Below are 27,535 nucleotides of genomic sequence, written 5' to 3' on the forward strand. Positions count from 1 at the left end.
CTTCTGATTGGTGTAGGCAACTGCCAATCGGCAGGGCGGGTTCGGGGAGGACAGAGACCAGAAGTGAGAGCGTCGCAACCGGGAAGGGGCGGGGGCTGCAGGTGAGGCCTGATTTGGAAGCCTAACACTGGGCAGCCTGGTGTCGACCTGAGGGGTCAAGGGAAGGTTGGGCAGGAGTTCCTGGAATGGCTGATGTGGTCTCTGACGTCATGTGGCAGAAGTATGATGCAATTTGCCACGTGGTGCTGCCCCTAAGGTCAGGAAGGGAGGTAGGAAGGGAGTTGGTTGTAGTGGACCCAGGGAAGTGACTCTGAACAAGTCACTTCGCTGAATCCAAGTCTCCTCAACTATAAATCTTACAATGTTTTCCTGAGAATTAGCGATATGTGTTAAGTGCCAAGCACAGGTCTGGCACACAGTAGGTGGCATTCAGTGAATGTGACTTCTGGTTTCTCTCATCCCCCTCTTGCCACTCTTCTCCGCGACTTAGCCTTTCCTGATGGTCCATCCCATCAGGAGGGGGCTTACATGGTCCTGGTCCAAGTCCCCTCCTCACTCTACCTCATTTCAGACCTGTGCTTGCATACCTCTAATGACAGGAAACTCACCACCTCACAGGCTGACCTCTTGAAGTCCTGAGACTTCAAAAGCTCCCCCTAAGATAAAGGCCAAATCTGCCCTCTAGGATTTCTGCCCACACAGAGGGCAGATCTCAAGCAAAGGAATCACAGAACCATAGGATCATAGGATATTTCAGGTTGGAGAGCCATAGAAGCTAATCCATTTGGGGGGCAAAAAGGGGAAACAGGCCCACTGAGGGCAACTGACTTCTGATGAGTTCAGTCTGGGGTCTCCCCAGTGCTGCCACTTACTGGCTGCGTGTTCCTTTGTGGGAGTCACTAACCCTCTCCAAGCCAGTTTCCTCCTCTGTAAAATGGGGTTAATAAAAGTATTTTCCTCAAAGGCTGTTGTGAGAATTAAGTGAAATCTATGTAAAGTACTAAGAAGAGTGCCAGTCTCAGGGGAAGCATCCAAAAAGTGTTAGATTTTATTACGATTATTGATGCTAAAGTTATATCAAGGTCCTAAATTCATGGATTGCCCCCAAATTCACAGAAGACTCCTCTGAGTCAGGTCTTGTTTTAGGCCTCAGGCCCTGGTGCCTGCCTTCAGGAAGCTCGCAGTCTAGCACAGAAGGTTCTGACTGAGCCCCTAGATCTGGGGGATGCTTTCTGACACAGGTGGGCAGGCTCCAACACTTCAGAGAAGCTTTATTTCCTTTAACTAGAAATCAGGACCCTTGAGACCCTTTCAATCCTGTGGACCCTCCCACACAGAAAGCTGACCTGCCCACCGAGGCTCCCAAGCACGGTGGCGCACTTTTCACTTGCCCACATTCTCACCTGTCCACCAGGTGGTATTGCCCAGTGGTTCAGAGCTTGGGATTCGAAGGCAATTGAATCTGGGCTGTGCATTTTCCCAGCTTTGTACCTTTGGGCAAATCACTTTCCCTCTGGGGTAAAACGAGATTAATAATAGCCCCAACTTTATAAAGAGCTGTTGCGAAAATTAAATGAAAGTATGTGAAAATACATATGCAAATACCCAGTAATAGATCTAGTATTAGTTTTTCATTGCTCCCACATGTCTTCATGCACCCAGGAGAGAGCAGGTTGTGAATGCCTTGATGTAGCCTCTGCAAAAGGGGTTTCCTCTCCCCATCCCCCTCCCTCCTCAGCCGAAGGGGCGGGGCGAGGAGAAGCCCCGCAGCGGCCCAGCCTCTGCTATTCCAGAACTGCCGCAGGCCCCGCCCCTCCCTGGCGGAGGCGGGCGCCCCGCTCCAGCTCTGTTGGGCCGCGCCGCCTGTGGGTGAGTCAGCAGCGCCAGCGCCTGCCCCGGCCTGATAAGTGTGTGTGCCTGTGAATGTGTGCGTGTTGGGGGTGGCCAGGGAGGGCTCTGTGTTTGTGAGTTTTGTGCGTAGGGAGTACATATGGTGGTGTTTTTGTGATCTTGGCCTTGTTTGTGTCTCTCATTTTTGTGTATTGGGGGGCGGGCATGTGTGAGTTTGACGGTGTGCCTGTGTTGGTGAGTTTGCTTAAAGGGTGTGACTGTGTTTGTGTCTCTTTGTGTCTTATAAACAGGTTGCCCTCCCCCTCGGGGCTCTGGGGACCTAGAGAGCCCTGCCCTGCCCTGGGGGCTTCTGCGTCTAGCAACCTGTGTGTGTTTCTAGCTGAGGCGACTTGTGCACTTGTGTGGGTGAACGTGGTCTAGTCGGTCACTGATGGGGGCTCGTGCTGTCACTGCCTGGGCTGCAGGGCCCCTGCCCCCTGCCACTGCCTGTGAAGTCTGTGCCTCCTCCCTCCCCAGTCTGCCGCCTGAGATGCCCTTGTGAGGGGAGACTCCGCGGAAGGCAGCTTCTGTTTAGCGATCACTACTGTTTTACCTGCCTTCTCTCATTGATCTCACTGGATCCTTACAGCCAAAAACGCTCTGAAGAGAGTCTGAGACTCAGAGAAGGGAGGTGACAGCCCAAGGTCACACGGCTCTCAAGTCCTGGAGGGCTTGATGGTGACAGGCAGGGGGCAGATCTCGCCTCTAGGCTGAGCACCCAGTTTGCCTGGGGCCTGTGGGGAGCTGATAAGCTCAGGGGGCAGGGGAGGGAAGCTGTTTGTGTCTCCCCCTCCTCCTCTGAGTCCTCCTGGGCCTCCAGCCAACTGCTTATCCTTCCAGAGGCTGGACACTGCCACCAGCTTCCACTGGGTGATTGGTCTTGAGTTGGGTGATAAAGAGGCCAGGGGACCTGTTGTGGGGGGGAGGCAGAGAACCAATATGGGAGCATCTGTTCCTTCAACATAACTTTGTTGAGCACATTGTTAAAAACTGAGCAATACCCTGCGCAGTCTCAGAGGGGAAGAGAGCCACAAGGAATGGTGGAGACAGAGTGGGAAGCTGAGGCCTGAGACAGGGCTGTGGCTGGAATCTGTTGCAGGTTGGAATCCTGACTCCATTTACAGGGTGGGTGTGTGACTTGGCCAGTCATATTTCTCTCCTAGCCTGTCTCCTCATCAGTCAAATGAGGTAATGGCACTTATCCTACCTGCCTCTCCCAGCTCCAGGATACTGCAAGGCAGAGCCACTACTTGTAAACTGAGAGTTGCTGTCCATACATAATGGACATTCCTGATCTCCTATGAGAAAGACGCTAAAGCAGCTTATACCCAGAGCCCAGAGAGGGGAAAGGATCCCATCTGAGGGATTAGGGAATACTGCCTGGAGGAGGTGACCTTCCAGCTCAACTTTTAAGGATGAGTTCACTATATGGAAATGGAAGAGGGCATTCTAGGTGGAGGAACAGTCTGTACAAGGGCCTGGCAGTAGAATAGTGAACATGTGCTCGGGGAACAGAAAATGGGCCGGTATATTTGGAGCACGGAGTGAATCATGAGACCAAATTCTGGAAGGCCTTGAATGCCAGGTTAAGACTGGGGCAGGTGGGTGAGAGGAGATACTGACATTTGGGGATTGCAGGGAGTCTTTTTGGTGGAGACAGCCGCATTCTAGCTGGAGTGTGGCAGTCACTTTGGGGGTTGAGACGGTGGGGGGAGTTGGTGGGCAGTGGTTCAGGGACCCCTCCCCAAAAGGAGCCATTTGAAACCTGAGGCACATCCTCAAGATGACATCAAGGTGAGCAAGAGGCTGCAGAGCCCCCTCCGAGGGAAGGATGGGCGTCAGCAGGGATGGAGAAAAAGCCCAGTCAGGTGCCCCAGTCCAGGAAAGGACCCGTGCGTAGGCACAGAAGGTGCCCACCGATGAATATGTAAGGTCCCTGAGTTTGCTGCAGTTTGGGGAGGGGGCCAGTCCCACCAGAAGAACTCGTTCCCAGAGAAGGCGTCATCTCCAGGACCCCCTGTTGAAACAGCCAGTGATTGCCAGGGTCTTCACTAACCTGCTCCCATGAGATAGCCCTATTTTATGGATGAGTAAAATGAGGCTGCGAGAGGTGAAGTGGTCTGCTGGCGATCACACAGCCAGTCAACGGCAAGGCTAAGGCTTGAAGGCAGCGTTCCCTGTTTCCTCTGAGGGCAGGAAGGAGGCTGTGGAAGTGTTTGGGGAAGGCTAAGATTCTGGACCAGAGAACCGTGGAGGAGCAGGTGCCTGGAGAGGAAATATGGTGTCTGCCGCCACCTCGCGGTCACAGAGCTTCTGGAGGGAAGGTGCGGAGCCCGGCCATCCCAGCTTCCCTAGGGCTTAACCCGCGAAAGGGGGCTTTGGGTGCACAAGTGTTAGCTCTGAGGCAAGGGGTTGTGGTGAAAGGCGGTCTTTCAAGTGAGACTATCCTGGATTGCAACCCCAGCCCATGATGACTTGCTTTGGGACCCCAGGCACGTCCCATCCTTGCTCCTCGTCTCTTCTGTCAGTGCCTTTGAGAGGATTAGAAGAGGTTATCTTTACTCTTGTGAAGACCTTCCCAGCCTTTTCTTCGTCTTTGTGTTGGGAAAACACAGGACCCAGGGGGCAGATCCAGGACTGTAAGTCCTCAAGCTTTTTTGGGGGCCTCTTTAAGAAAAAGAATGCAAAGTTAAGAATACAAAATGCATGTAGCCACTGAAGGCAGGAGGACACAAGTGGGAAGGAGAAGTCAGAGTGGAAAGTGATGGTGGTCTTAACCAATTGAAGTTAATGTATTTTACTTATGCAAATTTTACAGAAACATATGACCTTGTGAACACAAGGTCAAGGTCCCTCCTAGGACCTATGCAAGTGTGAGGCCTTGCCGGACACATAATCCTCAAGGTAAGTCCACCCCTAGGCCTGGCAGGGTCAAGTACGAGGTTTCCCACAGGAAATTTGGGAATTCTGAAGCCAAGCAGGATCTGGGTTCATGTCTCCCAGCCCCCGGCCGCAGGCAGGCCTTTCACCCAGATCTTCCAGAGCTTTCTACCTGGAACTGAGTCCATACTCCTCGCACCTTCCATGTGGCCACATCCTCACAGTTGCCTTGCTCCAGCCAGGATGCTCAGGGATCCTCTGTTCTGTCCAATTGAATCCTCCTTTGCTCTCCAGGCTTGGAGGTCCAACCCCATAAACCCCAGGAAGCCTTCTCTGCCTGCCCTTGCCTCTCAAGACAGAGCCAGCACTGTGGTCAGTACAGAGCTGTTGTCTCAGTTCCTATCAGTTTGCGGCGGCCCACATGTGGTCAGTCCAGATTGACACATCCTGAGCCCTTCCTCTTGCAGCCAGACCTGGGGGATGCGGGTTGGGAGACAGAGGACTCAGACCCAGTCCCAGCCCTCCTCCAGCTTATAATCTGGTGGTCAAGTAAGACATGGACTGAGTCTTAAAACTTTCAGGCCTGAGAATAACTTAGAGATCAACTAGTCCAAGTGACCATCAGAGTGATTTAGCCACAGAAGCCCAGTGTGGGAAACACTGTGGGAAGCAGGGCTGTTCTGAGGGAAGCAGTGAGTGTGGAGGGGTTAGGGGGGTGGTCCATGTGCTTGGCTCCCCCTGTCCTACCACCTGCTTGGCCTCTCCCAGCCCTTCTAAGGAGCTATGAGTTAGAAACACTGTTCGAGTTCAAGCCCTTTGCTTTAACAGAGGCCCAGCAAGGGTAAGAGACATGGCCAAGGTCACATAACAAGTTAGTGGCCGAGGCTGGATCCAAATCTCATTCTGCTTGATTCCAGGTTTGACCTCTCTTTGCTCAACCTCAATACTGGACACTTGGGGTTGAACCATCCCTTCCCACCCCTGACTCATATCTCCCTGCTCTCACTCTGGATCCTCCATCCACTCAGCACAGCTGGGATGGTGAAGAGAAGCTCAGAAGGGTCCCAGGGGCCCATGGGAGTGGGACGGCAAGGAAGGGGCCCTTTTGGAGCCTCCACACCAAATGAGGGCAGAGGCTGGACTTTTGTCTGTTCATTCACTGCTTTTCCTCAGTCTGAGCACAGAGCCTGCCCCACCGTGAGCAATAAGTATTAGTTGAATGAATGAACTGAAGCAGCAGCTCAGGGTAGGGGAACCTTCCTGGGTGGGAAATCATTTCTCCAGGTTGACCTCATCCACCTCTGGGTGCTTCTTCTGGTCCTATGGGCGTGGGCATCTGAGCTGGGCTTCTTGTGGGTCTTAGTAAATATTTTCCGCTGTGCTGTATCTTCTTCCTTCTCTTTCTCTTCAGAGCAACCTCCTATCAGAGGAGGCTGTTGTGTGACTGGGCAAGTCTCTTCCCCTCTCTGAGCCTCCATCTCCTCATTTATTAAAAATATTCACTTTAGGGGCCAGCCCAGTGGCATGGTGGCTAAGTTTGCACACTCCGCTTCGGTGGCCCAGGGTTCACAGGTTCAGATCATGGGTGTGACCTACACACCACTCATCAAGCCATGCTGTGGTGATGTCCCACGTACAAAACAGGAAGATTGGCACAGATGTTAGCTCAGGGCCAATCTTCCTCACCAAAAAATATACATATATTCACTTTAAAGTGTTTTTAATCTCTCAATTGAAATAATTATTATGACTTTTCATGTGCCAGGCACTGAGTAAGGTACATAGATTGAGAAAATAAGTGAGATAAGAACTGTACAGGACAGCGGTGCCTGACACATCATGGGTGGTCAGCCAGTGACAGTTCTCCACCCTGCCCAGCCCACGCTCACCCAGTGTCTCCCAACAGAATGACTCCCCCATTCAAGACCCCCCTTTCAGGAACCAGTTCCAGTCCCCAGCTTCCGGGATGAGGAGAGGAGGGGCAGGTGGGCGAGCTGTGGACCACAGGACCAGAGAAAGGAGTAGTAACGAAATAAGGGTGCCAATGCCAGGCATGGCCAGGAGGTGGCAGCAGCGTCTGTGAAATGAACCTGTGCTGTGGCAACCTCGTCTAAATTTCTCGCAGGCCAGGCTGTTGGGCTGTGATTGAGTGTGCGAACACAGTAGTGTGCCCCGGTGGAAGGTTTGTGTACAAAGAAGTGCGTATGCATGCCTGTGGTATGAACACACGTGTGCATGTGTATGTGAGCAATATGTATACAGGTGCCAGGAGTGAGTCTGGGTGAGAGAACAGAATGCACCCAACAGTGTGAAGGAGTGTGTGTGGGGAGGACGTCTGTGCACACAGTCAGGTGTGTATATGTGTGGGCTCCAGGTCAGTGCGGGTCTGTTTGCATGTGACTGTGTGGTGCATGTGGACCCCCCCCCCCAGCACAGCACCTCTTAACTTTTTGGATCTGGGGCCCCTGGAGCATCCAGTGAATCCTGCAGCAAGGCGCAGTGACACACAGTGCGTACCCCGTCTCAGAGAGCTCTAGGATCACCTGTGGACCCCGGGGTTCCCCTGGATAAGGAAGGATACTCAAATGTTAATGGGGAACTCTGGGGGATGTTTTTACCCCTTCTTTTCTAGCTTATCAGGTTTCTCAGTTTCTATAATGCACATTCTATAGTAACCACAAATGTTATTGAAGAAAAAAAAGTGTTCCTTTCCCTAGGTCTTTCCTTTTCCCCTCAGAGCAGGGTTCTCATGTCTGCTGATCCCATTTGAAGGGGCCCAGCAGCCTGCTGAGAAAGAGGAGGTCTTGCCCAGCGTGGGGGCGCCCTGATAGCAGCTGGAGGAGGTCCAAGCAGGGCAAAGGGTCAGTACAGAGCAATCAGAGAAGGCTTCCTGGAGGCAGAGGAAGTGGCGCTGACCCAGAGGGTGATGAAGTCAGCGCATGACAAGTCCTCCCTGCCTACTCCATTTCTCTGAAAACTGCCTGCCCTTGGGCTGGGTCACAGCAGGCCTCTTCCCGTAAAGGGTCCCCTTCTCCCTCCAAGGGAGTTTGAGGTTGCAGACAGGCAAGATTGAACTTAGATTCCTAGAATCCCCCATTCGGAAGAGGCATGAGAGATCATCTGGATTTTTCAGGCAACTGGGAGCTATTGAAGGTTAAAGGCAGAGTGTATTTCCCCATCAATGATAATGTGTGCTAGTTACCATGCACAGCTGTTCTCTTGTTGGGCCCTCAGGAAAGTCCTGGTCAGTTGGTTATAATAACTGTTACCCTGTTTTACAAAGAGGAAAGTGAGGCCCAGAGTGGTCATACAGATATGCTTTTCCTCAGGGCCTATGCGGAGGTGAATAGCAATTCTCTACTGTGCACACATACAGAAACACCCAGGTGCTCTCGCACATGCTGTGCAAACACTCTCACCTCCAGAGCTGTCCCCAGCCTCACCGGGAGCTGGCCCTGGGCAGAGCTGCCAGGCCTCTGTGAAGTCTCCTTGACCTGAGTCGCTCTCTGTGAGGAGGGTGAGGCCAAGCAGTCAAGCCCCACCCCACCCAGCAGCCTGGTAGCCCTGCCCGTGCCCCTGCCCACAGTCTGCAGCTGAGGGGGTTGGGATCCCAGATGGGGTCAGAACAGCCCCCCATGGAGCCGCGTGTGTTGGTGCTCATCCCCTTGACACAGCAGGCCCCGGGGTGGGCAGCCCTGGGCCGAGGCTCTGGGTCTCTGAAGGGAAGAGGGGCTCCAGGCCCTGGGCCTTGTCAAGGACCTGGTCACACGTGGTAGGAAGGCAGATCCTGGTCGGGAGGTTTCCCTTCCAGAGAGTGACTGATTAACCCTCGGGGCCAGCAGCTCCTCGGGGAGGAGACCACTGAGGACGTGGAGAAGGCCGCCTCCTCCCTCAGGGCTGCCTTGAACGCACACAGAGAGGTCTGGGGCTTCTGTGGCCAAAGCTAGGGTCTCTGGGGGGCAGGGGAGGGAAAGGAGGTGGGGGGGGTACTTAGTGGGAGCCCCAAGAGGCATGTGGGGTGGGCAGGGCTCTGGAGGAAGAGGGGCATAGATTAGCGGGGTGGGTCCCAGGGAAGAAGGAGGAGCCAGTTAGGAGGGTGGGGGAGGGGAGGGAGGTGGAGAGGCCGGCTCTGGTTTGCAGCCTGCTCTAGGAAGTGGCTCCAGCTCCGTGTGAGTCTGTCTCGCCCATCAGATGGGGTTCCATTTTTTTTTTTTTTTAAGATTGGCACCTGAGCTAACAACTGTTGCCATCTTTTTTTTGTCTTTTTTTCTGCTTTTTGTCCCCAAATCCCCCAAGTACATAGTTGTATATTTTAGTTGTGGGTCTCTCTAGTTGTGGCATGTGGGACACCGCCTCAACATGGCCTAATGAGTGGTGCCATGTCTGCGCCCAGGATCCGAACCGGTGAAACCCTGGGCCACCGAGGCGGAGCGCGTGAACTTAACCACTGGGCCACAGGGCCAGCCCCGAGATGGGGTTCTTAAGGACAGCGTTGCGTCTCCATCTGAGCCAGGTCCTGAGGGTAGGGCTACACTTTTCACTCAGTGTGAGCAGACGGGTCTACGTCACCCCCCAGACTGGGGCCCCTCTCATGAGGGGACCAAAGAAGGTGAGCAAAAGAAACAGCCAGAGATGTGGACACTGAGAATAGTGCTCACATTATTGGGAAAACAGAAGGTTGGGTCCTTGGTACCAAGACGAGACCTGGGATAAGCAAAAAGCCAGGTGCTTGAGTCAGGTGTGTTTGTTTTTGACATGCCTGCCTCCCGCACCCCAAAGTGGGGCAGCTCCAATTACAAACAACGGACCCCTAGGCATCCTTTTTCCTACCTCTGGGCAAATGCCCAGTGGATGTTTCCAGTGGATGTCTGTTTCCAAGATCAAGGAACACGAGGGAAATGTCTTTCTCTCTCAGGATGGCAGAGCCCTCAGAACCCATCAACTCCTACCTCTGTCCCTCCATTGTGCAGAGACCCAGAGAGGGACAGAGACCTGCCCAAAGTCACACAGCAAGGAAGTGGAAGACAAAGAGTCAAACCCACATTCCCTGCCTCCTGACTTGGGACACATTCCTAGAGGAGGTTCTAGAAGATAAGCCCCATCAGATGGGTGTCACCTGCACCAACCCCCGTCAAGGGAATCCATCTCCATGCTTCAAATGTTCATGCCATAAGGCCCAGGCCAGTGCCACCCAGAGACCTTTCTTCCCTCCCAGGCTGTGCCCCCTTCTTGAGTCCCTGCCCTGGGAGGGCAGTCCTCGTGAGGACAAAAGGGGACAGCCATGTATAAGGTACTTGGGGAGAAGACATCCTCTTGAAAATTGCTTCTCCAATGCAGGCTATCCCACCTTCTGAAACTCAAGGAGATGGTTAAAAGAGAAAGTCCTTTGCTCCTGAACTGCCTACAGCAGGAAGAGACGTGGCTCAGCACAGGCACAACCCAAAACGTTAGATAGTATTAAAAAGCTCCATGTGTTGAGTGCTTACTCTGCACCAGGCACTTCACTCATCCACTAGGCAGAATACCTACTGGGCGCCAGCTGCAGTGCCATCTGCTAGGGACACTTGTGTGACCAAACAGACACCTTTACTCACAGCCTCTTTCTAAATCTTCACATCTTCTTGCCAGGGAAGGTTGTCATCCATCATTGAGGAGGTGGGCTCAAAGAGTGAGGTGACTTGCCCAAGGTCACACAGCAAAGACACGGCAGGCAGCCAAAAATTACAGAGCAAACAGGTCGTCAGAGTGGGGAGGGAATGGGTGGGGAGAGGGACCTGTCAAGGTCACAGCAGTTTCTTGCATGGCTGGTCCAGGCTTCTGCTGCCAAGGTGATGAGGCCCAGAACCTGGCACCAGGAATGCTCAGTCCATGACCATGAGCTGGACGCAAGGTCTCCCTAATGCCTCTGTGTAATCATGGCGTTTCCTCTTGGGAGACGGAAGGAGGAAAGCAGAGGAAGTGGACTTGACAGACCTAGGATGGGATGCCAGCTGGCCCAGCCATCGAGAAGCCGTGTGGCCTTGGGCAAGTCATTCCCTTCACTGAGCCTCAGTTTCCTCATCTGTAAAATAGGGGTAGTAATAATAATGCCTACTTCATAGTCATGCTGTGAAGATTAAACGCCACCCCATGTCAAGTGCTAAAACAGTGCCATGTATTACCTGCTGTTATCATCACGCTGGCCTCTCCCCGAGGCTCTGCATCTGGGAAGGGCTGTGCACCAGGTGGGACTCATGGCCAGCGGTGGTGACGGAGCTGGAACCTGAGCGACCCCCACTAGCGCTCTATGACATCAGGATGTCCATCTTAAAGGCCCTCACCAGTGCCTCTCTGGACTCTATTTTGAATTGTCAAGCTGCCTGCCTCCAGAACCACACAGCCCGCTGTCCTGGTCCCCAGTGTCCCCACATCTGCAAGCTCAGAGTTGGGGGGACCAGGCCCTGACTCTCTCCAGTCACTCCCCCCAGCTCCCAGCACCACGTGCTCGGTGCCCAGAAGAGAAAGAAAGGAATAAATCCTAATGAGTGGATAAATGATGAGAGAAAGGTGTGTGGATGTGTTTTGTGGGGCCATGATCTGGGGCTCACTTCCTAAGGGCTTTGGAGCCTCTGAGCCTGGACCTGCAGTAGTTGCCAGGTGGGGAAGGCAGCCAGAGGCCAGGTGAGGGATCTGTGGCTGAAAACAGAGGGGCTGGTGTTTGTGCGGAGACCTAGCAGGGGCCCAGCCTAGACTGTTGCTCCTCCAAGTCCTCGCAGGACGCTGGGGGCCCCTCTCCACCTAGAGGAGTGCTTCGAATTCCCAGCCAAGCAAACCTCCTTAAACAGCCGCCTCTAGTACCCCCACAATTATTACAGGATAACCCTGTCTTGGGGACCTACTGTGTGCCAGGCACTTGGGTAGGCACCTCACTCACAGCACCTCCAGCCTTCAGAGGGGGCTCTTGGAAGTGAAGTGACTTGCCTGAGATCACAGTTAGCAAGTGGCCAAGAATCTAGCAAAATCAGGACTCTTATTAGGGACTGAGCATCCTATTAGAGACTGACCCATTCCCTCCTCTTAAATCCAGGAGGAAACAGAAGCTCAGAGAGGGCAAATCCCTTGCCTCGGTCACACAGCCAGTCAGCTTCAGCGCTGAGATTGAATCCAGATTTGGGGCTTCCCAGGCCATGTAGGAGACTGAACTTGACGGCTCTGGTTTACTCCCATCACCCTCCTGCCCTCCCCACCCCCAACCTCTCTTATATGACACTTGACATTATCCATCACTCCTTCCCCCTGGGAACGCCCTCCTCCTCCAGTTTCCATGGCAGCACATTCTCCCCATCCTCCTCCTGCTTCAGCGGCAGCTTCTCATTCTCCAGGGTGGCTCCTGAGCCCAGAAAGCAGGGGGGATCCCCAGGCTGGGTCCCCAGTGTCTTCTTTCTCTTCCTCACTCCCCCTGAACGCTCATCTGCTTTTCCCTCCGCATCTTGAGCTCTGATCTTGCACTGCAGCTCCAATTCTAAGTCATGACAGCTACTTACCATGTGCTGAGAGCTTCCTTCTGTCCTGGGCCCTGCACATCCCCAACTCATTAAATCCTCACAACCACCCCATGAAGAAAGTCTATTCTACAGATGAGGAAACTGAGGCACAGAGAGGGAAAGCCGAGCCTGACTCCAGCCTCATCACTACTCCTATTACAACAAGAAGAGATATGAAACTACAGGACATTTTGAAACCGGAGGCAAAAACTTCCCTCCCACCACCTGAAGAGAGAATGGAAATTTGGGGGGAAACCAGACCCGCTCTACAGTGTTGGGAGCCCTGTGATGATCTAGAATTACGCTGTCAATTTGGAGCTTTAAAATACATCGTGCACAGCATATTTTGAAATGTGAAGATTGGGAGAGCTTCAGGAGGAATGAAGGTTCATGGAAAATTGCCCTTTTCCTTCAGATTTTTCCATTTGGTTTTAAGTCTTCAAAACTCTCATCCCAGGATTCCAGCTACTAATGCTCTTCTTCTTTAGTGATGCCTGGAATTCACTGGAAACTTGGACCCTGGAGTTCCGCTGACCTGAATTCTGTTCCCACTAACAGGCGGTATGACTTAGGAGTGAGTGGTCAAGCCTTACTTGTCGAAAGTAAGGGTAATACTACTTCCCCTGCTGAGTTGTCATGCAGATCTGGGGGATAATGTGCATACAGCACTTGGCACGGAGCCTGGCACACAGAAGCGCTCAGTGGGGCCCCATGCTCCAGCTGCACACAACTTCTCAGGTTTGCTAAGCACATTTCCATGGTTTTGCACAAGCTGTTCCCTCTTCTTGGTGGCCAACTCCTACTCATCCTTTAAGGCCCTCTGACTTTTTCCACCTCTTCTACACTTACTACAAATATGTGTTCCAGTAAAACACTAGAAAAGGCACTTCCCTGTGACACCCTCCCTAGGGCTCCCTGTCATTGCATGTCACTGCACCGAGATGCAGTGATCTGTTTATGCTTTGGTCCCAACAGGGGCTTGAACTTCCTGAGGGCAAGGACATATCTGATTAATTTCTGAGTCCCAGTGGCCAGCATGCACAGCCTGGCATGAAGTAGATTTCAACACAAGTTTGCTTTACCTTAAATGCACGTGGTCTGGATCCAGCCCCTGCTGCCCCAGGACAAATTTATGTCTAAGAAATGGTCAAAAGAAGCCAAATCTATTACAGCCACTGGAAGTGGCAGTGAGTGGACCCAGAGCAGCCTTGAGACAGGCCTGTCCTGGGAGAAGTTGAAGGGGACATAGTCCTTGCAAGCGAATAAACAGCCTTGGTTTCAATGTCACCTCCTTCAGGAGTCTTCCTTGGGTCCTAAATTGTCCCCTTTCTCTGAGATCTCCCCAAGGCATTAGCAGAAGGGGTCCCAAGTGTTGACGAGTGTCCCGGAGTGTCCCCTGCCTTGCTGAAACTCCCCCACCCCCCACATTCAGACACAGGTCCCTACAGTCATAGGCTCCATTTGGAGGATGAAGGTGATGTAGGTGGGCCGGGACTCCAGGCCTAGGTAGCCTGGCAGGATGGCTCAGTGCTGGGCACTGCCCCACATCTTCCAGGGTGCCCGTGGAGCCTTTCCTAGAGGAAGGAAATCCCCAAGTCTGGGGCTTCAGGGGACCTCACCCTGAGAAGGGGGCTGTGCTTTGCCCCCTAAGGGCATGCCTACCCCCAGTGTGCCCAAAGCCCATCTTGGTGCCTAAGCCCCGCCCCGCCCCTCCCCCCCCCCCCCATGCTGGAGTGACAGCCTCTCAGACAGGGGAAAGGCTTTTGTTCCCAAAAAATGACTGTCAAGGGAGAAGAGGTATATTGTTTCTTTTTTTTTTGTTTGAGACAAAGACGTCAATTTCTTTCCATCTGTCCCAAAAAGGGAAGAAAATTAAATTTGTTTTTACAAGGATGTCAGCACACTGCTTCAACAGGGATTCAGGGGTGCGGGCCCCAGGCAGTGTCTGGGGGGTGGGGGCGAAGGTGGGGGGAGAGGAGATGAAGCATGGAGGAGGCACAGGGAACAAGGACAGGCCCTGATATAGGGGGAAGCAAAGACCGGGGAAAGCCTGAATAAAATGCCAAACGAATGAAGAGAAAAACTTCTATGCCCAGCTCCGGGTGGACCCTGCCCTCAGCAGCTTGAAAGGGGCAGCTAGAGCAGCTGAGGGACCTGGGGGGGGTCCCTGGGGGAAGGGGAGAGGGGAGCACACACTGACGCTAGCATCACAGTCATAAATGCCTTCTTCCTGCCAGTTCCTTCAAAGTCAAGGCTCTGGGCAGGCAGTTCCAGTTCACCAGAAACACTGGACTCCCTGGGGGCAGCCAGCTGTTGGGAGAAGGGAGAGAGGATTTCTTGGAGATTCTTCTCAGGGGCCCAAGAGCCAGAGGCTGAGAGGAGGAAAAGTCCATACGGGTCTTCAGACGCCCCCACCAGTCCAGGTGCACTCACCATCCACGGACTCTAACCAGAGTGGTCCTCATCCTCCAGCACCTGGGCCAGAGAAAGCAGGGCACTGGGGACCCCTAAACGGTCTGCCCTCTAGCTGGAGGACCTAACCTCAGAGCAGAAGCCCCCTCCTCCTCGGCCCCTCACCCCCACCCCTGGTACAGAGGCCGACTTCCAGCTCCAGTTTTGGAGCCAAGGGACCTCCTCACTCTTTCCAAGTCCTGTTAGAACTCAGGGCTGGGGATCCTAGCCCAACTGAGGCTTTGTCCCACTATCCTATCCTGGAGCCACTGGCCCTGCTCCACTGTCCTGTCCCAAACCCCACTGGGATGCAGTGCTGGAGAAATTACTTGGATGCTGAGGTACCCCTGCCCATTCCAAGGAAATGACTGTCAAGGAGAGAAAAGGTATATTGTTTCTCTCTCTCACTCTCTCTCTCTATAAAGATGTCAAGTTGGACCTGGACCTTGGGGAGGCCAGTCTCTTGCTGGAACTCGGGGCTGGGACTCTATCCCAAAGTTGAGGCCTCCGTCTGCTGCACCCAGGCCCTATCTTGAGCTGTAGCCACACTTCACTGTCCTGCCCTTCTGTCCTGCCCAACAAGAGGCCCCTCCCCACTACACAGAGACCAATCTTGCAGCTCAATTCTCAAGTGACCATCCCCACCACTGCCCTTCCTGGGTCCTGGGTCCTGGATCTTCAGGTCTCAGGCCAGATCCCCACTCCTGCAAGCCTGCTCTGGGTTAGAACTCAAGGTTGTCCCAAGGTTGAGGCCCATCCCATTGCAGAAGCCCTGTTCGGCGGCCCAGTTCTGGAGCCACAGGTCCCACTCCCCTGGAGTCCCTAGCTTCACCACCACCTTCCAACCCAACCCAGAGCCCCCGACCACGCCCTCAGCCCAGAGGCCCTGCCCCACCGTCCTGCCCTCTGCCCCGCCCCAGACCAGAGGTCCACCCCACTGCAGGGACCCCATCTCTTGGCCCCTGCCTGGTCTCAAGCTGGCCCCCTTCTCCAAAAGAGGCCTCTTCTGCCCCTTTCCGCGCTGTGGCCCCCAGTGTGACGGCCAGGTCACTCCGGAGGGGCGCGCGGCGGGCCGGCCCAGCCTGGTCAGGCGGCGGCGCCACCACCGGGCCCGTCGGACGGGGTGCAGGCGGTGACCCGCTCGCGGGCCGTGGCTTCGCGGGCGCGGCCGAAGCTGCCGGGCTCGGGGCGGCTGCAGGGCGTGCGGCAGAGCTGGCGGAAGCAGCGCTTGAAGTTCTCGTCGAGGAAGGCGTAGAGCACTGGGTTGAGGCTGCTGTTGGCGTAGCCGAGCGCGATGCACAGGTGCAGCGCGGCCACCACGAGTGGGTCGCGGCGGTCGATGTCCACCAGCGTCCAGACGATGACGAAGATGTGGATGGGCGCCCAGCATACCACGAAGGCGCCCACCACCACCAGCACCATGCGCGTGATGCGCCGCAGGCTGCGGTCCTTCTCCTTGGAGCCCGACAGCAGGCGCACGCTGCGCAGGCGCAGCAGCATGAGGCCGTAGCACACGGTGATGATGAGTATGGGCACAACGAAGGCGAAGAGAAACACGCAGATCTTGGTCACCGTGTCCCAGTACCAGCTGGGGCTGGGGAACTGGAGCATGCACACCACTGCCCCGTCTGGTCGGGAAAACAGGGAAAGACAGACAGGGGGTGAGGGGCTTGTGGCCTAAGGGACCCTACCTGCCTGCTCGCCCACCCTTTTCGGCTCGGTCAAGTCACACTGCCTCCTCCTGGCCTTTGCTCAAGGCGATTCTTCTACCTGGAATGTCCTCCGTCACTTCTGCACTTGGTGAACTCTTACTCTTCCTTCAAGATCCCAGCAGGATTGGCTCTAATCCAGTGGGTCTCCTTTCCATATTCCTCCCCAGTCCTTTATAAGCCTCTATGTCCATGGGCAGCCGGAATGACAGAATTTAGCCCAAGCCCACCAAATGTGGGTCATTATGATAAGTCAACACTCCACACATTTCCAAAGTAGTTCTAGTGAGGACACTACTGCTAAGACTGATGCAGAGGGCCTGACTAAGAGCAGGAGTCAGGCCCTACTAACTGCGTGCTGCGGCCTTGGGCAAATTATTCAACCTCTACAAGAGCTAACATAAGGTGGGACTGACAGCAGTACCTGAACCTCACAGGGCCCTTGTGGGGATTAAATAGGCCAAGGCATGCAAAGCATTTAGCACCGAGGGGTTCAAGCTCTTGGTGCACTCACAGGGCAGGGGGGCAGGCACACGTGGGAGTCCAGAGGTCACGACCAGGGCCAGGGAGGCAGACCTCAGCTTAATGTCAAGAACTTTCTGACTGCCAGACTCGTCTAGAGATAAGAGGGGCCCCCAGGATTCAATGAGCGCCCTGTTCCTGGAGCGTGGGCTTGGGCTGGATGAGCACTTTTGGGGATGTTGTGGGATTCAGGCACAGGGCTGAGGCTAGCCCAGGGGACTCCCCAGATATCTTGGAATTCTGGAATTTGAGGAGCCATACAGAGGAGCCTGAGAGTTGTGAGAAGGGGGCAGAGGAGCCACAGACAGAGTGGATCCACAGGACCTCGGGCTGGCAGGACCCCTCAGGGATGACTGAGTCCAAAGACTTCATTGTACAGATGGCAGAACAGACCCAGGGGAACAGCTCTTGTCCAAGTTCACACAGGAAGTGGTATACAGAACCACGTGCTGATGGCACACACTGGGTGTGTTTGTGTGTGTCTGTGTGTGAGTGTGTGGAGTGAGGAGGCCCATCTGGCCCGGCCCCCAGAAGGACTGCAGTCAATGGACCGTAAACTGAAGGCTGACAGTGAGGAGCGGGGCCCAGCTGCTGAGCCAAGCCCAATCACTGAGAGGACGTATAAGCACACTGGGGGCTCCACCCTTGTTAGAGTCAAGGGCAGCCAAGAGACCTCCCACCACGCCTGTTCCCCTCTCCCACCGCAGCAGCGACAATCTGCACATCTTCATCCCAGGGGCCAAAAAGAGCAAGAAAAATAGGAGCAGGAGCTTTGGGTTCTAGGCCAAAGTCCACCAAATGTCTGGCTGTGTGACTCTAAGTAAACCACTGACCTGTCCGATTCTCAGTTGCCTTACGGTCAAATGGACGTAGGAGTCCCTGTCTTGTCTATCTCACAGGCTGAAACGTTCTAATTGCTCCTTTTTATTGGGCCTTGGCAATGAGCCAGGCCTTGTCCTGAGTGTGTGGCTCACAAGGCCAGTGACCAGTGTCTTTGGTGCCCTGCTAAACCACTTTTCCCACTTCCTCACATCAAGTTGGGGCACGTGAGCAGCTCTCACTAGGAAGAGATGGGCCATGACATTTGAAAGTGGTGGTGCTTTCTCACCACTCCCTCTCCACCTTCATCTGCTGGCCAGATGCCTGCAGGGGAAGATTCCCAAACCAACGTCTGGGGCCTGGGTCCCTGAATGACTGTGTGGAATGGAGCCCCTCCTCCTCTTACTCATACTGGACTGGGATGTGAGTGAGAAATAAACTTCTACTGGGTTAAGCCACTGAGCTCTGGAGATTGTTACAGCAGCTACCCAGACTGGTACAGGTAGTTACTGTGCTAATTACCATTTTACTCTGGGGAAATGCACCTGTTTGTCATTCTCTGAAAGCCATTCTCTAGGCCTTGCTTTGGTCATCTGAGGCAATGGTTTTCAAATTGGGGTGGGACTGCAGATCTGGTGGCCTCCACTGCTCACTGGTCCAGGGACACCCTCACTCCATTGGCCATCCATCCATCTCCCTATAGGTTAGTCATCTACACACTTCTGGCCAGCTGCCACAGGCATATAAATCAGCTATCCATAAGCCCATTCATAAGTTTCCTTTGGCCAGCAACCTATGTGACCACTGACCAGTCATTCATCCTCACAACAGTCAACCATTCCCATTCCTCATTGGCCAACCATTCCCATACCCATTGGTTGACTATCCACACTGCCACTGGCCAGCCATCCACACCTGTCATTGATCAGCAATCCACACCTCCACTGATGAACCACTGACACTCACCCTGGTAAGTGGCCTGCAAACCCACAGAGGCCCGTGTGCTGCCTCCTGTGGTCAGTAGCCTGCACCACAGCTCCCTCACTCACTCACCCCGGGGGCGGGTCACAGCCATGACCATGATGGGTACACCAACACCTGAGGCCAGGACCCAGATGCAGATGTTGATCAGCTTGGCCTTGGCGGGTGTGCGGAAGTCCAGGGCCTTGACAGGGTGGCAGACAGCAATATAGCGGTCGACACTCATCATAGTGAGTGTGAAGATGCTGGTGAACATATTGTAGTAGTCAATGGAGAGCACAACCTTGCAGAGCAGTTCCCCGAAGGGCCAGGTCTCCATCAGGTACTTGGCGCTCTGGAAGGGCAGCGTGCTAGTGGCCAATGCGTCTGCCAAGGCCAGGTTGAAGATGTAGATGTTGGTGGCTGTCTTCATCTTGGTGTACCTTAAAAGAAAATGCATGTATAACTGTTCCATTTCACAGATTTCAGTTTCCCGTGAGACTCAGGGAGGTGAAGCGACTTGCCCAAGGTACAGATTTGCCCAAAAGTCAGGGGCAGAGGAGGAACTAGAACCCGGAATGATCTGATTCAGCATCACTCCTTTCCACTCTAACGGATGAAAAGGATTTCTCTGGCTGTGTGTGACTTGGGCAGAAGCTTATCTTCTGAGGGGTGCTAAGCAATATGGATAAACATAAAACTGGAATCCAGAGGAAAATAGCTCTGGATTCTACTCCTGCCTCTACCATTTATTAGCTGAGGGAATCTGGGCTAGTACTTTGAACTTCCTAAGCCTCAATGTCTGTGACTGCAAAGAGATGGGTGATGCATTTACCAACCTCATAGGGTTGTTCTGAAATGTAATGAGATGATACAGCACTTAGCGCTGAGCCCACAGCACAGTAAGTGCTCGGATATGAAACCTGTTACTATTCTTCATATATACAGAATGAAGCTGGGGGCTAGACCAGAGTGACTTGACCCTCTGGCCTCTACCACTGGCCTAGTCTTTTGAGAATATGATTGGCCAGCTCTGAGGAAGGCACTCTGCCTACCAGGCTACCTTAGACATCTTGGGGTGTCCTCTGTGGCAGACCAGAGCTCCAAGTCCTTCCTGTGGTCCCATCCAGACCTTCTTACCTCCATGCAGCTGGACTCACCCAGCAGTGGGGAAGGGAAGCAGGTGACCGTGTCACACATCTGACCCAGGGCATGAGCCGAGGTGTCCAAGCCAGAGGTCTGCAGCCAAGCCCTGTCCCCAAAACTCCCCGACATCCCTCCATGCTCTATGCTGCCAGATGGCTGCGTGCACTGCAGCTGGCCCCTGAATGGCCAACATTTACAGTCATGGCCCCTTCTGTGCCAGGGCCTAGGCTGGGCACCAGGCACCACTGGAGGAGGCCGCATACACTGAGATGGACTGTCCCAGTGCTGTGTGATCACCGCAGAAACACACAGGTACCCAGGGGTAAGGCCTGCTTTCATGCCCTTGGAATGATCTGAGAAACCCAGAGAAGGGATGCATGGGCAACTCCTCAAATTTCAGAGCAGGAAGAGGCCTGAGAGATTGAGGAGAAGTGATTTCATTAAAGTGTGGTCCAAGGACTCCCTTCAGAATTACTGGAAGCACATGTGAGAAACGCAGATTCTTGGGCCCCACCCCAGACCTGCTAAATCTTAATCTTTGGAAATCAGACCTGGCAATCTTCATCTTTAACAAGCACCCCCTCCCTGAAGTGATTCTGATGGACTCTAAAGGTCGAGAAACACTATGCAGCCTAAAGCCCATAGTGGGGAGAGACAGGGAAACTGAAGCCCAGGGAGGTGGCATGACTCACCCAAGGCCACATTGTGATGGTGGCACAGCCAAGCAAGAACTTAGACCTCAGGACTCCCAAACCAGTGCTCTCTCTTCACTCTACCCCACGGGTGGAACCACACTGCGTGCCTCTACTCCTCTAGAATCCCCCTGATACCATGCGCAGCCCTGGGCCCCCAGGATGCTGCAGGGGTCCCGTGAGAGCTGATGGGGGCACATGGAGCGCGCTCAATGTGTTCTGAATGACTGAACGAATTCCTATCAGCTGTGGCTGTTCCTTCATGGAGTGACTGATTTTTTTGGTTTAAAAAGAAAATTGACTCATTCATTGTCCTCCAGGGCCAGCATCTGTCCCACTCCCTCCCGAAATAGCTGTCATTTGCCCTGGAACGGGGGAAGCAAAAAGTTTCGCTGGCAGACAGCAGAACGGCAAGTCTCGGAAGTCTGCCTGGAGCGGGTGCGGGATCACAGCTGTGTGGGAGGCGGGCTCAACCCCACAGCTGACTTGCCTAATTTCGCTGCTTTTACGCAGAACAATTAGAGGCTGTTCTTTGCCTGCTATTTTGATTTGTGAAGGATCCTTCCATTCCCAGGGGGGCTGGGATGCTGGGAAGTAGGTGATGAAGCTGCTGTAGCTGGTCCCGGCAGGCCTGAGAGGCACAGGGCTGACTCTGCCAGGCAGAGCCCTAGGAGCTCCTCTCTGAACAGGCCTCCCCCCCACAGCTAACCGGCTGCCAGGCCCCGTCCTATGGGCCTCCTCGGACACATCATGCCGCTCTCCTGCCCTCAGCCCCCCTGTGGCTCCCCAAAGTTCTCTCCACGTTCCACAAACTGGCCCCAACCACCGCTCGGCCTCAGCTCCCAGAACATTCCCCTTGACGGATGTGCCCTACCCCCACCCCCTCCGCCTCTTTGCTGTTCCTCAGACACATCAAACCCTGGGGTGCTGTTCCCTCTGCCTGGAACCCCAAATTTTGCATGGCTTGCTCCTTCACTTAATACAGGACTCGATTCAAATGTCACTTCTTCAGAGGCCACCACAACCATCCCTTTCCCCACTATCACTCTCTATCTCCTTATATTGCTCCACTTTTCTTTATAGCGTAAACCACTGCCTGACATATGTATCTTCTCTTCTTTCCGTCTGCCTCTTGAGCCCGTGTAAGCTCCCTGAAGTCTTTGTCCATTTTGTTCTCTGCTGTGTCGTCAGGCCTGCGAATGGTGCCTGGCCAATAGCAGGCTCTCGATAGGCATTTGTCACATGGATGTCTTGGTCCAGGCCTTGTCAGCCCTCCTGGGGACTACTGCAGCAGGCTCCCTCCCCCAGAGTTCATCATCGGCAGAAGTCAGGGCACTCATTACAAAAGACAGACTTGCTCAGGACACTCTCCTGCCTACAGCTCTTCCACGGCTCGCCACTGCCATGTGGACGAAAGCCACACTCCTCAGACTGGCATTCCGTCTGGGCAGACTCCTTCTCAAAGTACCTTCCCGTCACATCCAGCCACATTTATAGCGCCCCAGACGCTCGGTCTAGCACGCGCTCCCTCCTAAGAGACAGCCAGTGTAATGGTTTGCGGGCATCCCTCCAGATCACATAGATGTATATAGTTTTTTATAAAATTTTATTTCTGCCAATTTAATTCAATTATATAGTCTAAAAAAAATCCTATAGTACTATAATGAAAACAGTCCTCCTGTTGCCCCACCCTTCCTTGCTCCTCTGTCCTGCTCCCCAGAGGCAACCACTTTTAATGTTTTTAGTTATTCTTCCAGTGATTATCTCCATAATTCTAAATAATGTGCTTAAATGGCTATTTTCTTGATTTATCAATTTTAGACAGTATGTGTCAAAGTTTGTATTGGGTTAAGCCAGGCTATGCAGCAGTAACAAATAATCCCAACATCTCCGTGGCTTAAGACAATAAAAGTTTATGTCTCATCTTTGCAGAGTCCATTCAGTGTCTCCAGGACCGTTATATTCCATGCGGCAATTCCAGCCTGTTTCAATCTGGTGGCTCTGCCATCTTACCCTAAGGCCTCCTTGATCTCCACAGAGGGAGAAGAGACAGTGGCAGGGTCATCTAAGCTCCAATCTAGCTGCAACACAGCACTTCCACCTGACACGGACTGGCCAGAACTAGTCATATGGCCCCACTCAACTGCAAGGGGCGAAGAAGTAGTCTTCTATGTGCCCAGAAGCGGGGAGAACCAGATGTTGGTGGGCACTAGTAATGTCCTCCACAACTCCCTAATATGGTAGAGGAGGATTAACGCTCCTACGCTACCCAACTCCACCTCCTCTCTCCATCCTTTCAACACAGTTTTATCACAACTTTTAAATTTTTAGCTAAAGTAATATTCCGGGTTTACATTCTTTTTTTTTTATAGGGTTTGTATTCTTATGGCTTTGTAGATATTGTCCACTGCGGAGCCAAATGGTCTATTATAATTACATTTGTTTTCCAGTACAGATTTTTGTTTTTCCTGGAGTTAATAAGTGCCTCTCTTTTTCATTTGCTTAGTTCTGTGTATATATTGCTAAATCTCCTCAAACATTCCAGCAGACCTTTGAAATGCCTCTTCTATATGGTCACATAATCTGTCAGTCCCTCCTGTCTTCCTAGCGATCCACCTCCTGAAGCCTTCCTCCTCCCCTTTCAATCTGGGGCTGGTCGCTTTCTACACCAGCAGCACACCTGTCCTCCTGTATTAGAGAACACGTGTCCCGGTTTGAGAGTCTTTTCCATCTTGGTTTATGCCCTCATCTTAGTGGGGAACATTCTCTAGTCATTTCCTAACAAAGAACACATAGGAAGTAAAATTTTAACACCTTTGCATGTCTTAAAAATGTATTTATTCTATCCTCACTTCTGATTTCTTTGACTGTAGACAGAATAATAGGTTGGAAATAAATTTCCATCAGAATTTTGAGAGCACGGCCCCCTCATCTTCTAGCTTCCAGTGTTGCCACTAAGGTACCTGGAACCCTTCTGATTCCTGGTGACTTGTATGTAATCTGTCCTCCCCACCTCCAAAACTTTTAGGAGCTTCTCTTTATCCCTGGTTTTATGACGTTTTGTGATGATATGCCTTTGGGTGGCTCTTTTTCATTTGTATTGGGCCCTCTCATTCTGAAGATTTATGTCCTTCAGTATGAAATATCTTCATTTCTTTGATAATTTACTTCTCTCTGCTTTCTCTTGAATCCTTGAAAAATCTGTTAGTCAGATATTGGGCCTCCTGGATTGATCCTCTAATTTTCTTTTCTTTTTTTTTTTGTTTTTGAGGAAGATTAGCCCTGAGCTAACATCCACCACCAATCCTCCTCTTTTTGCTGAGGAAGATTGGCCCTGAGCTAACATCCATACCCATCTTCCTCTACTTTATATGTGAGATGCCTCCACTGCATGGCTTGATAAGGTACATAGGTTCGGGCACAGGATCCAAACTAGCAAACCCTGGGCTGCCGGAGCAGAGTGCGCAAACTTAACCACTAAGCCACCAGGCTGGCCTCTCTAATTTTCTTCTCTTTTCTATTTTCCACCTCTTTGTCTTTTTGGTACATCTTCTGGGAAATTTCCTTTTTATTATCCCTCAACCTTTGTCTTGACTTTTTGGTTTATTTTTTTTTAAAGATTTTATTTTTTCCTTTTTCTCCCCAAAGCCCTCTGGTACATAGTTGTATATTCTTCGTTGTGGGTCCTTCTAGTTGTGGCACGTGGGACGCCGCCTCAGCATGGCTCAATGAGCAGTGCCATGTCCGCGCCCAGGATTCGAACCAACGAAACACTGGGCCACCTGCAGCGGAGCACATGAACTTAACCACTCGGCCACGGGGCCGGCCCCGACTTTTTGGGTTGTTTTAAGATTTTATTTTTCCTTTTTCTCCCAAAGCCCCCCAGTACATAGTTGTGTATTTTTAGTTGTGGGTCCTTCTAGTTGTGGCATGTGGGATGCTGCCTCAGCATGGCTTGATGAGCAGTGCCATGTCCACACCCAGGATTCGAACTGGCAAAACCCTGGGCTGTTGAAGCAGAGTGCGCGAACTTAACCACTCGGCCACAGGGCCAGCCCCCTGTATTGACTTTTAATTTTATTTTGGCTCTCATGTTTTATTTTCCCAGTATTGTTTCTTTTTGTCTTATTATTCTCTCTCTCTCTCTTTTTTTTTTTGGTGAGGAGGATTGGCCCTGAGCTTACATCTGTTGCCAATCTTCCTCTTCATTATTTTTTTCCTCTCCAAAGCCCCAGCACATAGTTGTATATCCTAATTGTAAGTCATTCTAGTTCTTCTATGTGGGATGCCGCCACAGCATGGCTCAATGAGCAGCACATAGATCCACACCCAGGATAGTAACCAGCGAACCCCAGGCCACCAAAGCAGAGTGCACAAACTTAACCACTCAGCCACTGGCCGGCCCTTTATTATTCCTTTTTTATATAGCAGTTATAACAGCTTATTTCATGGACACAATATTTTGTCTTATCTCTCTGAGGATACTAATAATTTTTGTTTTGTATTTCCTTCTGCTCTTTGCATTGTCTGTTTACTTCAAACATTTCTGTTTACTTGTCTGCTTTGTCCTCCCTCTTTTGTCCTGGAGACATCTTTCAAATATCTGGTGATACATGACTAAAGGTTAATCTTTGAGTGAAGCACCAAATAACCAATTGGCAGTTGTGTGTGTGTGTGTGTGTCAGTACAGGGGCCCTGTCACCCAGCAGGCTTCACTATAGGGGGACCGAGTGAAGACCTAGCTTTTACGCTAGGGGACATCTAAAGATCACTGTCTGTAGGTCTCTTCTCCGGGTCTCGTCTCTCTTTCAGAGAAGGATCCTCCCCCGTCCTGCCTAGGGAGCACACTTCTGGCTGCCAGGATTCTGGCAGCAGAGCTGGAGACAGGGTCTGGGGATGCCCCCGTTTTCCATTTGGTATCTCACTCTGACCTTTTCTGTATCTGCAGGGCTTGAGTTCAGAGTTCCTCCAGGTTAACTCCCCTAGGGAAAAATCCTTGACCTCCTGCAGCGTGGAGGGGTGCTCACTGGGTCGTGCAGGTACAAGAGTGGGGGTCCTCAGGGGATAACCAATCCCATGGCCCCGTTTTCAGTCCCACAGCTCACCCCTGCTCGGCCTGTTACTCCTCTTCCAACTGCTTTTCATCATCCAAATATGTGCTGATATCGCTTAGGGAACATAAACTGAGGCACAAGAGGTGAACTCACCTGCCCAAGGTCACATGGCAGGTAAGTGTCAGGGCCGGTGTGTAGCTCAGGCTGTCTAGTGCCAACATGCGGTAATGACTATGTCATACTGCCCCTCAGTGCTTGTTACCCTCCTCCCTGCCCCGCCTCTCACAGTTAGTGAAAAAGTCAAGGAATGGGATTTATTATAAGCTGAGGTTTGTTCACTCATCCAACAGGTATTAACTGAGCACCTGGTACGTGCCAAGCACTGAGCAAGGGATACAGGAGTGAAGACATTGTAGCTTCTTGAAATTTCTGGTCTCAGGGAGGAAGCAGACATCGAACACATTGCTGCACGAATTAAGGTACAGTTACTCACTATTACCACTCTACCATGAAGGGTAGGAACAGGGTATAGTGATGGACACTACCCAGGGGGAGTGTGGGAGGGTTTGTGGAAGGACCTTGGCTCAGACTGGGGGGTCAACGATGGCTTCTCTGAGATGTGCCATGAACTGGATTGTATCCCCCTCAAATTCCTGTTGAAGCTCTAACCCCCAATGTGAATGTTTGGAGATGGGGCCTTTGGGAGACAGGTGTAGATGAGGTCATGAGGGTGGGAACCTCTTGATGGGATTAGCGCCCTTATAAGAAGAAACACCTGAGAGCTCATGTGCATGCACGCTCTCTCTCACTCTCTCTCTTTCAATCTTTCTCTCTCTCTCTCCTTGCCATGTGAGGACACAGCAAGAAGGCAGCCATCTACAAGCCAGGAAGAGAGCTCTCACCAGAAACCAACTATGAACCTTGATCTTGGATTTTTAGGCCCCAGAGCTGTGAGAAAATAAATTTCCACTGTTTAAGCCACCCAGTCTAGGCTATTTTGTTATGGCAGTTCGATTGACTAAGACAAGGTGACATTTCTACCAGGTTGGGAAGAATGAGAAGGAGTCAGCTATGTGAAGATAAGGGGGTAGGTTGTTTCAGAATAGCATGTGCAAAGACCCTGGGGCAGGAAAGAGCTTGACAAGCTATAGGAATGCTCAGAAATCAGGTGTGACTAAAGGGCAGTGAGCCAGAGAGGAAGCAACAGGAGATGCAGCAGAAGTGAGCAGGGGTCAAATCACACAGAGCCTTTGAGCCAAAGCAAGAAGTTTGGATCTTATTCTGAGCACAATGGGAAGTCCCCAGAGAGTTTAAGCAGGGAGTGATGTGGTTTCATTTATGTGTGTTTCTTGAAAGATCATTCGGACTGTGGTGTGGAGGTTAGATGGAGGGGAGAGCAACAGTGGGCAAGAGACTGAACTTTCTAGAAAGATAAGATAAATAGTTTATTTCCCCACCCTTCAAAACCCTACCGTTGGTCTCTATTCTTCTTTTTTTGCTATTTCAAAAAGTTGTAGATATGACATTAGACCCTTACCTTACACCACGTAAAAAAAATTAACTCAAAATGGATGAAAGATCTAAATGTAAGAGCTAAAAATATAAAACTCCTAGAAGAAAACATAAGGGGAAGCCTTCATGACACTGGATTTGGCAACGATTTCTTGGATATGATACCAAAAGCACAGGCAACAAAAGAAAAAATAGATAAACAGGACTACATCAAAATTGAAAATTTTTGTGCATCAAAGGACACTATCGACAGAGTGAAAAGGCCACTGACAGAACGGGAGAAAATATTTGCAAGTCATATATCTGATAAGGGGTTAATATCCAGAATATATAAAGAACTCCTGGAATTCAACAATAAAACAGCAAGCAACCAGATT

At 52.1% G+C, this 27,535-nt stretch overlaps 1 protein-coding gene and 1 long non-coding RNA gene across 3 annotated transcripts in view; one reads left to right on the forward strand and one right to left on the reverse strand.

Moving 5' to 3' along the window:
- The first annotated feature begins 1,800 nt into the window (after positions 1-1,800).
- LOC111772024 (uncharacterized) lies at positions 1,801-26,627 on the forward strand. 2 transcript variants are annotated; one of them, XR_011432235.1, is made up of 4 exons: positions 1,801-1,869; positions 4,709-4,794; positions 25,997-26,125; positions 26,501-26,627. It is a non-coding gene; the product is annotated as an uncharacterized lncRNA (long non-coding RNA). The 2 variants fall into 2 exon arrangements; XR_011432234.1 differs by having other exon boundaries at positions 26,508-26,627.
- Positions 9,410-27,535, reverse strand: part of OPRD1 (opioid receptor delta 1) — a 39,790-nt gene continuing 21,664 nt past the window's right edge. Inside the window, exons 2-3 of the mRNA XM_023634919.2 lie at positions 18,848-19,197; positions 9,410-16,372 (exon numbers count right to left, since the gene is read on the reverse strand). Of these exons, the coding sequence (XP_023490687.1) occupies positions 15,831-16,372; positions 18,848-19,197 (892 nt within the window). The 3' untranslated portion in view covers positions 9,410-15,830. The remainder of the gene's footprint in view (positions 16,373-18,847; positions 19,198-27,535) is intronic.

Source organism: Equus caballus, chromosome 2 (assembly GCF_041296265.1).
Source record: "Equus caballus isolate H_3958 breed thoroughbred chromosome 2, TB-T2T, whole genome shotgun sequence".
NCBI classification, from domain to species: domain Eukaryota; kingdom Metazoa; phylum Chordata; class Mammalia; order Perissodactyla; family Equidae; genus Equus; species Equus caballus.